The sequence below is a fragment of the Musa acuminata genome, chromosome BXJ2-7 (genome assembly GCF_036884655.1).
Source record: "Musa acuminata AAA Group cultivar baxijiao chromosome BXJ2-7, Cavendish_Baxijiao_AAA, whole genome shotgun sequence".
Taxonomy (NCBI): Eukaryota; Viridiplantae; Streptophyta; class Magnoliopsida; order Zingiberales; family Musaceae; genus Musa; species Musa acuminata.
The window spans coordinates 29443997-29454851 of NC_088344.1; the positions used below are offsets into that span (position 1 = coordinate 29443997).

A 10855-nucleotide genomic window follows, 5' to 3' on the forward strand; every position below is an offset into this window, starting at 1 on the left:
TGATTGTTTAAAAGGGACCCTCAGGGTCCCACTGTTTATACTCTGCCTGTGATTTTGGGGCCGAACGGTGACGTGCTGCTCCGTAATTTAGGATTTCGGATTCGTGCGAACTTTAAATAATATATTTTTTACATAGCTAGTCTATTTTTAAAAAAAATTTAAATAATATATTTTTATAAAAAAAAATCAGCCTATCTATTCATCGATTGTCTCCTTTATTTCCAGTTAGCCCAACTAGTCATCACCTCATTGTCCTCGTCAAAAATCCAATAACCTACGACAATAATACTCGTTCAAAATCAATAAAAAAATAATCTCATCCAAAGGGATAATTAACCTTCTCCTCATCAAAACCCAGTAGCCTATGACAACAATCTCTCATATCTATTGAGGTGAGGTTTGGGAACCAAACTTCCGAGGGTGTTTTGATCAATATAGCAATTCAAGGGACTTAAATGGGACAGATGAGGGATGCGGAATGAGAATTTGGTGACTATAAAAGGTCTTTAGCAAAAAACTATGCTATATATATATATATAATTGGGTTTTTATATGTGACGTGTCCACGGCGAATGCGACCGAGCGTTGATTTATGTGCTCGGTGGCAAATTTATGATTTGAATTCCACGTTGTTGAATGTGATGCTACATAGATGCAAGAGTCGGTGAAGCAACTTTAACATAAAAGATCAAACAAGGTTATTATAAATATTATCCTTCACATTTGAAAATATTCACACCTGGAATAGGTGTTTGGGTCCACCAATACAAGATGGAGAACGTATTAAGTCAGGCATTATTATTAGATTATTTGATGTGAGACTAAATAGGGAATTTTCTATCCCAATCATAGTCGCATAGAACGGAAATTGGTATTTTGGTCAACAATTGTAGCCAAAGTTGCTTCATGATTTGAGACGCTACTTATTCCATCGGAACAGTTGACTCAGCCCATTGTAGTAAGTTGGGAACGTTTCCAATGTACCGAATTTCCATTTGATATATATATATATATATCGATTAAAATAAAATGTCCAAGGCTTGTAACCAAGCCCATTGTAGTAATTCATGTCTCATGACCATGCCAGATCCGATAAGTAAAAATGAAAGTGATCGAATCGATTGATTGATTGATTGATTGATTGAAGAATTCTATAGTCATCATCTCCCATACACAAATGAGGTGAACAAACTCTAAGTCGAAGTGATCGAATTGATGGCGAAGATGATCCATCCACAAATAATTATTGACCTAAAGTCGAAAGTGGTTGATTTGGAGGCAAAGTTGGCTTAGATGCAATAGCAAATCGAGGCACTATCAAATAGCAATGCTAATAAAATTATTCAAGGTCAAAATCGAATGATGGAGGTTGAGCTGCTAAAGTACCATTATGAAATAAAAAAAGTTGAAGAAGAATTTCCATAGATTCAGATTATAGAACTAAAGGTCTAGTAGGAGGTCGAGGTGATATTGGCCCTAAATAGAGCAAAGCAATAAATACCATTATCACATATAAGGAATCGATCAAGTTCAAGAAGGGGCTCTTGAGGTAAGGGATGCCTCGTTTAAACAAGTACCTCCTTGCATTAGCTCACTTCATGGTAAGATATCTCAATGTGATAGTTGAGGAAAACCTATATATTGACTATCTTGAAAATACAATCATATCGATGTAGCTAATGGTGCCCTTCGACGATAATCCTAACTCCTCCATCAGTACCTCTATCTCAATCGTAATCATGTCACCACCAACTATTGTTGCTTTGTCCTCTACCTCTTCAACTTTTAGGCATTTTGTTTATACTTTTCTTTTTATTATGGATTGTCTTAGAGTAGGGCTCTGAATTGAACGTCACATGTATATTAACAATGTCAATGGGGTAGATTGAATCACCAATGAACCCCAACAAAGAAGAAGACACCGAGGTCTAGTCATTAGTAACCGATTCTAACATATGGAAGGCATCATAATACTCTTGACTAATGCATTAATCATTCTAATGGAGACTATAAGGGCATTATAATGATATGATTGAGGTTAAGGTGTTCTGTCTTCTCTTCCTTTAAAGTTATCTTTAGATCTCCCTCCAACCCCAGGCACTTCTCAATAGTAACTCGAGCTTATACTTTGCTAACCAATGAGTTACCTCTTTTGGAGGTTGAACCATCGATTATAACATAAATATGCTTCTCTACTAGTCCCCAGAGTCATATGACTCTCATCACTTGTGCACAAAGTGCCTAAGGTGCCCTTGGCAAATGAGTTCTTCTATCTACTCATCTAAATCAAAATAATGTTTGATATCATGGCTATGATCCTAATGGAATATATAATACTTTGCTTAGTCACATCTCATCGATGAGGATGTTTTAGGATACGGGTCCTACAATAACCCTTCTCTTTGATATGGAAAATGACTTTTATCTAAAACATGTTGAAGGGAGTTAAATTTATGCATGATTTGGATGGGCCTACTTGGTTCGACCCTCTTCGTTAAGGCTAGTTACTCATACTTCAGATGTTTGCATGATTCCCCGCGCTTATAGAGACTAATGTCTTAGCTACGATGTACTAATTAATGCACTGGAGCAACTTGGATAGAGAGATCGATTACTTAGGACCATAAGAACTAATAGGGTCTTGGCCTAAATATGAATGCTTGAATGTGGCCTGAAGGGTTTCTGTTAGTGATTCCTCATGTCTTATTTATTAATCTAGTGATAAAGTCTACCAATAATTCTTCCTTAACTAGTCAGATTGTATATAAGGTCGTAGTTATATGCTTGAGGCACACGTTCTTTATAAAGTATTATTTGAACTCCTTAAGGAGCTCATCTATGAGAATATCACTCACGAGCTATACCTTGTTATGTTATAAAGAAAACACAACAACTCATCTTATCATAGAGAAACCATAATAACTCATCATGTCATAAAGAAAGCATTACACATCAAGGCATCTGTCATATGGGTGCAGAAAACCACTATATGTTTTGTGGGGTTCGCACCTCCGTCGAATGCCTCCAAGATAAGCAGTCAAAATATTTTAGGACTCAGCTTTTTTTGTTTTTAATCTTTTGGACAATAGGAGATTCAGCTAAGGTGGTGTTTATCGATTCCTCTTTTTCTAGATGGAGCATGCATACCCTTTAGATGTCAGTCAATTTGTTGGATTTGTGTCATATAGTTTAATAAATAGAGTCGGCCGATTAGATCTCCAATTTGAATGTCATTGGATGAGGGTAATGGAGCCCATTGACCTTGGTAGTGGGAGGTCAAGGAGGTCATTGCTAAAAAAAACTTTCAAGGGGATCATCATATTAGTAGATGTTCCATACGGGGAAAAGAAACCAAGATCATTGAATAGCTACTAATACTAAAGAGAAGTTTGCATCGAGGAGGAAATACTAATGGCCAAAAACATAAGTAGTTGGGTAATATAGGTGAAGACACTATAAGAATGAGGTGGAATATTCTTATTAGAGCACTCGTTGAGAGAGTCTATGTGACATAATGCATCCTCCTACTAGAGTCAAAATATTAGGATGAACATCGATAGTAGTTGGATCAACTCAACTCACTTCGAATCCATGTGTGTAAAGACTCTTTAGGATATAACCTAGGCTTTAGATGCTTGAATTGGTGTTAACTTATAAGAAGACTGAGGTCCAATAAGGTTCTCAACATGATCCTTTCGATGTCCAAATAAGTAATAGAATGAGATATAAGATAAGATGGGGATGAACAATGTCTAACATCGATTATTATAGTTTAATTGATTTTTTATAACCAATCAAACTAAAAAATATATTTTATAATATGAAAAAATATTCGATGAATACTCACTTAGTTGTTGACTAGGAACTTCAGTCTCCTTGTTCATTAAGAATAAATATTATTCAAATTAGATATTAAAGATGATTTTAAAAAATATTTTATTTTCAAGCACGACAATAATAAAGAGATAGATCACGCCAAATCAACTACATCAAGTGAGAGGTTGTGTGCACAATAAATTGGTGTTAGGAAAATTAAAAGAAATATATCATGACAAAACTAAGTTCAACGTACCGCAAGAGCAGGATTGCTCCGAAACTCCCTACCTAGCTAGCTTTCAGCACTCTTTGACCGCCACCGCCAGGTCTCCCCCAACCCACCAAAATTCGAGGCAAAATCATCGGTCAAGGTTGTCTCAAAGACATGGTCGATTAAAGCTTTCTACACACGTTAAGATAATGTATTTACAGATTACTATTCATAAGCCTTCCCTCCAGCATGCTCTGCAACTGTCTGTAGTACAGTTCATGCAAATAATCTTCAATCCAAAGAACTAGGATATCGGTTTCTGCAATCTGTGTTGTATGATTAGACTGCATCGTGCCTTCCTACTGCTGCAGTTGGCCAGCGGATTCCTGGTACTCTTCTTCGAGATCGTGTGGCCAGGGGATCAAACTCTGTGGAGGAAAGCAGCAGTCGCATTCCACCTGGCATTGCCGCGGCCGGTCCATCGGCGATCCCGAGGAGGAGGAGGACGACGCGTCCCCGGCCTTGCCACGCCCCCTCGAGGTCGCATCCCGGAGCGGCCCCCAACACTCGACCCGGTTGAACTCGGGGAGGCTCGAGTGGAAGTAGACCCACACCATCGCCTCCTCCAGCTCCGGGTAACTGTTGAACAGCGTCTCGTCGCCATGAACAAACGCCTTCAGTACCTTCATCGCATCATCCAACGCACAGTGTCCATCACTCGATGTGCAAAAGGACTCATAATGATGAAATCATGAGCGAGCGAGTTGGTGACTGCACGAGTATACATATGTGTATCTATACCACTGGGAGTTCCTTGCAGAAGATGTAGTATCGGAGGTTGGCGATGAGGTCGAGGAGGAAGTGGCCGCCGCTAATGTGGCAGTGGACGTGAAGGGACATCTTTCCCTGGACCTTCTTCCACTCGGCCACCACCTCGTCCCGCTGCAGCCGGTTGTACCATCCCTGTAGCTGTCGAAAAACAGGGGAGACGAAGAAGCTCTGTAGCAACTGTCGACGACGAGATATGTGCAAGCTGAGATGTGCCTATGACAGGTCGATTGATACCTGAGCACGATTGATGGTGTTGGAGACGGCAAGAGTGATCTTGGAGGTGACATCGCTGTGGGTGAGGGTGTAGGTCCTGGGTAGCTTCCCCGGGTGCTTCTCCTCGTCCACCCCCAAGAACAGTACCTTCAGCTTGGAAGCCTCGAATATTGCCGGCCCAAATAGTCTCGCAACCTAATCACGATTACCAGCACATGAGATCTCAATATGTTGTCTTCTGCATAAGATACAGAGACATGCTCTACGTGAAATCATGCTTTGCGTTCGTTGCTTCTCTGTTGTGGTATTGGTCATGATAGTATTTATTTGCAATTGGCAGGTTGATGATACAATATATTTTTATATTTATAATTGTGAAGAAGTTCATGAAGTATTCAGAATTGCAGATATGTATACAGAAATAGACAAATCCATTAATACAACATCATTTGGTTGTTAAGCTCAGGAGGCAAAACGAAAACAACAGAAGAAAAGATGGATCGGAAACTGTTATCAGACACCAAAAAGGATATAATCCATACATGTTCTCTTCTTTGCCTCCTTACCGTAGATGTTCATGATCTCAGAACAGTAGACAACAGCAGTGATATCACGATATGTAGAAAGCATACCGGAGCTATGGATCGCCTTCGTCTTTCTCTCGGCTTGCCGAAGACTAACAAGGGACCCCTTCTAAGATCCGGACAACAGCTGTGCTGCTTTAGTTGAGCAGGCAGCAGAAACAGACCGGCAGCGAGAGCCATGACAACCCAAGAGTAGACAGGTAACAGAGCAAAAGGAAGAAGAAGAAGAAGAAGAAGGCTGAGAACAAGCACAGGGATAAGGTAGAAACAGTAGCTAGCCTCCTCCAACCTCTGTGGAAGATTTGGGAAACTCGAGGACACTTGGAACCAAGTGGCCACGGAGTCACGCCTCCTTATTGCGTTCTGTTTCGTTCAGACTTGTTCGGGATATAGTCGGGCCGCTGATCACCTAATATGAGTTCCCTTTCTCGCGCGCTCTTTCTCTCTCTCTCTCTCTCGCTGTCGAGGTTGCCTACACCGAGAAGTCAGCGGCTTCTGCCGCATTCTGGCGGTGGGAGTGTGTGGTTTGTAAGCAAGCAGAAAGAGGAGGCGTGTGGGAATTCCAATCGTTTACAGGGAAAGGATTCCCATGTTTTCTACTCACTGTTTTGTTTGCTTCTTGGGGTCCAAAGAAGCCGAAGCGTGGCCACCAATCCGCCGTGACACGTATGTTGTCAGTCACGGAACAACGAGGCCAATTGATTTGATAAAATCATCACACGAGATGATTCAGGTAGCAGCAAGAAAGAGCAGTCTTAATTATACGGTTGGAAATAATGGAGTTTTCTTTTTGCGAGTTAGATTGCGTTAAATTGAGGAAAAATAATAGATAATGGGGTTTGTTTATCTGAGAGTTTTAATATAACTAAAATTGAAGGACGTATTTGTTCTTCCCAATAATAAATAAAGCATAAACGATGCATTTTAGGGTGATTTTCTCGGATAATGTTCTTATTTTTGAAATATCGAAAAAAATCTTTAATTTTTAAAATAGTAAATATATCCTTCCTAACAATTTAAATTTTGAGTTTCCTACGGAGACCAACTAAACCAAACTATTCAAACTAATTCGATGTTAAATTAAATCAGTTACAGTAGTATCTTTGGTTCAATCAATAAAATCTTTGGTTATAGTGTTTTTGAATTATATTATAATTATTTAGTTATCTTATCTAAAAATATTGTAAATTAATCTTATTTAATTTAAATTATCATAAATATTAATTATTAATCTTATTAGATGTGTTCGGTTTCATAAAATATTTTATTGAAGAGTGCTTAGATGATTTTCAATGAAAATTAAAGAGATTTTCAATAAAGGGAAAGGGAAAGGGCGAAGGGCACGAGAAAAACACCATGAATGGTAACGCTGTTTATAAAATACTTAAAATATAAATATTTGTTTTTATAAAAAAATCGTCGAATAATTTATATTTGAAAATAATCATCCTTGTAAAAAATAATTATTTAGAAAATTAAAGAGATTTTTTTTTTTTTATCTCCACCGACCGCGTCCATTCTCTTCATCTCTGCTTCTCCTTTTCAGGCGTCACCGCCGGTCTCATCGCCGCCCTCCTCTCCGCCTTCCCCTCTCGCCCCTGGTCTCGTTTTCTTCGCGGCCGCGGCTGCCGATTTTTCCGTCGTCTACCTTTTCAACCCCCACTACCTCCTCCCGCCCCTCTCACCCGCCGTTACCACGGCCTGCTCCACGCGGTAGCGATGAAACGTGCTGCCTCGCCCACGCCTCCCATCGCTTTCTCTTCGCCGGAGTCCCTCTTGGACTGGATCCGCCCCCGACTTCCCGCCGACGCCATTGCCTCCTGGGGCGCCACTCCTGGGACCAAATCCCTCCGTAATCTCTGGCTCGAGATCTGCAAAGGCGAGGCCTCGCTCCTCCTCCTCCCCCACTCCCAGACTGAGACGAAAGGCGAGGAAGACGACGCCTCTACCCTCCTCCGCGTTGTCAACGTGGCTACCCTCAGAATTCGTAACCCTCGCGGCGCCGTCCTTGTTGAATCTCACCAGCTTCTCTCCGATGGCGCGGTGCGTTACCGTCACCGTATCCTTTCCGAGAAGATGATGCCCGGGGAGCCCGTGGAGGAGGCTGTCGCCCGTGCAGTCCGTGAGGAACTAGGCAAGGACGCGGTGAGAATTTTGCCGGGGTCGTATCAGATGAGGGTAGAGGAGAAGGCTTCTGTCTCCTATCCGGGCCTCCCGGCACGATACGTGGTCCATTCTGTTGATGCGGAGGTCGATGGACTGCCGGAGGAAGCGGAATTCTCGACGGAAGAGAAGGGGGAAGAGTTTGAAGCAACGGAGAAGGCGATCTTTGTCAGGAGACACTTCTGGAAATGGGTTGCTGACGACGGCAACATTCAGTAAGCTTTGGGGATGATTTCAGTGCATAAAGGTTCGTCTTTGAATGGATTTACAGACGTATTGATCTGTTATCAACTAAATGTTTACAGTTTAAGAACATATTTGTGCTTGGTGAAGACAAGTGTTATGTAAAATATCTCAATTATCACAATATTCTATAGTTATATCTATGGTACGGATTGGAACATTATATCCATAATGCGAATGGACTCAGTTGTTTGATTATTTCTCGATGTTGCACATCAACTTGTTGTAAGAAGATTATGAAACATTTTTAATGTGTATTTACAGAGAGAAGATTGAGCGAATATACATACAGAACTGACAGATAAATTTTGTAATTTATCATTCTAATATTTTTAATATTTATTCAAAGATAAATATTTATTTATTTAGTTTTAAATTAATAAGTAAATAAATAAATAAATATAATCTTAAAAAAGTATATGTTATATAAAATAAATAAAATTTTATTTTATAGAATACAAAAATCGTATTGACTTCTTACTAAATCATGTCATTACATTAAGTACATTTCTCATTAAACTAATGATCATATAAATTAGCCATTTTATAAGATATATATTGTTATTAGAGTTTGTACCCCATTATTCAAGTCATTATAATCATCAATTACAATACCATATCATAATTTGGACAATGACTTTATTTACTTCCTAATCTTGAATGTTCTAGTAAAGAGCATAATCTCAATAATTAATGTATGTTCCTACTTATGAAACCCTAAAAAGAAATAACATATTTATTTATTTTTATTTAAAAATAAAAAAAATGGATATGGAATTAAATCTCCCTGCCCATTTGATAGGGTTTGACCACTACGGTGAACAGAAATAGGGAAGATGTCTAATTATGTTTGCAATTCTATTATCGGAAAATATTTTTAGTTAAATAGATATAAGCCAAATTTTCTAGAAAATCACCAATGTAGATAGGGGAATATGTGGCCTATCGATTAGTGTGGTCAATCATATTTTGGCGTCGTTAAGTTGATGAATTTGCATGTCATGAAATGGTCGGATGGGGTAATTAATGCATTAAATTGTAGCCTTTTGAACCAAGGCAATTCCACAACATACTTAATGTGAGACTAAACTGAGTTGTCATTATCTTCTTAAGGTTTAACCATCTCGGCAAAATTCAAATATATTCTGGATTACACATGCACCATGCATCATGCATCATGCATCATGCATCATGCTGGTGTAATATCATCATTCTGGATTTCCCGTACCTACTTTGATATGCATGGATTATGTGGAATCAGATTCGAGCAGTTCTTTTTGTTCGTCATAGATTGGGTTGAAACCCACTAAATTTTGTTGTGAGAATATTTTGTGCAGTAAAGGTAAAAATCAGCCAAACCATTTAGCGCAAAATCTTTTTCTCGATTGTCTGTCTCTCCTCACTATGAATGCCACAAGGAAAAACTCTGATGAAGTTACATTTAGGTTAAGCGTCGAACATTGAAATTAGTGTCTAAGGTAGAAGATTCTGCACCACTCCCCTCATCATGCGAAAGGAGACTCCTCTGGGCGAATAGGGAGAGTGTCACCGATCACCAATCAACCATATATTATTCCATCGAATGGAATGTTTCTGTAGAAGCCTCCACTTAGCGCAAAGGACGGACGACGCAGCAAAGTTTTCTCATTATGGCCCTCATGCAAAGAACATTACCCGCTTAATGGCGTAGGAATCAGTGGGGAAAAGCTAAAAGCATCGGGTTCTTCGTCGATGGCTTCCTTTGCAAGGAAGGAAGCGTCGTTGAACCACTTTGGCTACATGGCTTTCGTCCACAGCAATTATTTGGTGGTGCTCTCTCTCTCTCTCTATCACTGCACTGTAGTTTGGATGGTAGCAGAAGTAGACCATATATATGAGCTTTTTCCCTAATGAAACCAAGTTTGCTTTAACTACTGATACACTTAGCACACAGTACACGACAGTCCAGACACTGCTGCTTCTTACATAAGAAGAAAGAGAAAGGTAAAGAGAGACGGTCTCTGGTACACAGAGCTTGAGCATGCGAGAGGAGCCATTGGACTCAGGTATCGACCTTGCACTCCGGTTCACCGAGCAGCGGCACCGGCCCGGTAACACCCTTCCTGAATCCGGTGAGCATGTCGCATCGCACGTACATCCCATACCAGTTGCTGCGGAAGGGGCCCGACTTGTACCTCAGCCGCCCCAGCAGCACCAGCCTTAGCCCCACCACCCCGTAGGCCTGGTCGGTGGCCAGCCCTGCCGCGACGTCCCCCGATATGGGCACGAACCCGCCGCCGAGCACCGGCGAGATGGCCACGGTGCTGTCCTTCTCCTGGAACATGGGCGGTAGCGCGGCGGGTGGCGTGATGGGCTGGTTGCGGTAGGACACGTAAGCGGAGATGCGGTCGTAGAAGACGGAGGCGCGGTCGTTGGGGTTGCGGATGACCAGGGTGAACTGCATGCTGGTGGAGATGGCGTTGGCCTGCGACGAGGCGTTGGAGATGTCGTAGATCGCGGCTGCGCTGACGGTGAAGCGGGGCTTGGAGGGGCGGTAGACGAGGTAGAGAACAAGGGCGGTGATGCCAGCTAGAAGAAGGAAGAGGAGGAGGGAGGTGGCGAGGAGGCGCCCGGGGGAGGCGCGGCGGCCCTTTTTGTCGTCGGACATCTTTGACTCTATGCGCTTATCTTGCTCGGCAGGATGGAAGTGGTGGAGTGAGGGAGTGAGAAGTGGCCGGAAGGTTTTAAGAGAGGATGGAGAAGGGGTCGAAGGAAAAGGATGCTAGTGGCTCGTGACGTGTAAAATTCTCACCTT

General features: G+C 41.2%; 3 protein-coding genes across 4 annotated transcripts; 1 reads left to right on the forward strand and 2 right to left on the reverse strand.

Annotated features, from left to right (window-relative positions):
* Positions 1-4202: 4202 nt before the first annotated feature.
* Positions 4203-6038, reverse strand: LOC135617505 (protein STAY-GREEN 1, chloroplastic-like). 2 transcript variants are annotated; one of them, XM_065117817.1, is made up of 4 exons: positions 5704-6038; positions 5093-5266; positions 4829-4990; positions 4203-4710 (listed from the first exon to the last, which is right to left on the reverse strand). In XM_065117817.1, the coding sequence occupies exons 1-4, from the start codon at positions 5833-5835 to the stop codon at positions 4387-4389; spliced, it is 792 nt and encodes a 263-aa protein (XP_064973889.1). In that variant the 5' UTR covers positions 5836-6038; the 3' UTR covers positions 4203-4386. The 2 variants fall into 2 exon arrangements, with proteins under 2 accessions (XP_064973889.1, XP_064973888.1); XM_065117816.1 differs by having other exon boundaries at positions 4829-4996; positions 5704-6031.
* Positions 6039-7149: 1111 nt separating this feature from the next.
* Positions 7150-8259, forward strand: LOC103973358 (uncharacterized). The gene has a single exon (XM_009387904.3). It carries the CDS (start codon positions 7375-7377, stop codon positions 8035-8037), a length of 663 nt encoding a protein of 220 aa, XP_009386179.2. The 5' UTR covers positions 7150-7374; the 3' UTR covers positions 8038-8259.
* Positions 8260-9935: 1676 nt separating this feature from the next.
* Positions 9936-10775, reverse strand: LOC135617506 (NDR1/HIN1-like protein 1). The gene has a single exon (XM_065117818.1). The coding sequence runs from the start codon at positions 10706-10708 to the stop codon at positions 10103-10105; it is 606 nt and encodes a 201-aa protein (XP_064973890.1). The 5' UTR covers positions 10709-10775; the 3' UTR covers positions 9936-10102.
* Between the last annotated feature and the right edge of the window lie 80 nt (positions 10776-10855).

Coding starts and splice junctions, on each gene's coding strand:
- LOC103973358 (XM_009387904.3), top strand. CDS start 7,375: ATGAAACGTGCTGCCTCGCCCACGCCTCCCATCGCTTTCTCTTCGCCG.
- LOC135617506 (XM_065117818.1), bottom strand. CDS start 10,708: ATGTCCGACGACAAAAAGGGCCGCCGCGCCTCCCCCGGGCGCCTCCTC.
- LOC135617505 (XM_065117816.1), bottom strand. CDS start 5,835: ATGGCTCTCGCTGCCGGTCTGTTTCTGCTGCCTGCTCAACTAAAGCAG. Junction 4,997..5,092: donor ACACCATCAATCGTGCTCAG/GTATCAATCGAC, acceptor GTTTTTCGACAG/CTACAGGGATGGTACAACCG. Junction 4,711..4,828: donor TCTGCAAGGAACTCCCAGTG/GTATAGATACAC, acceptor GATGCGATGAAG/GTACTGAAGGCGTTTGTTCA.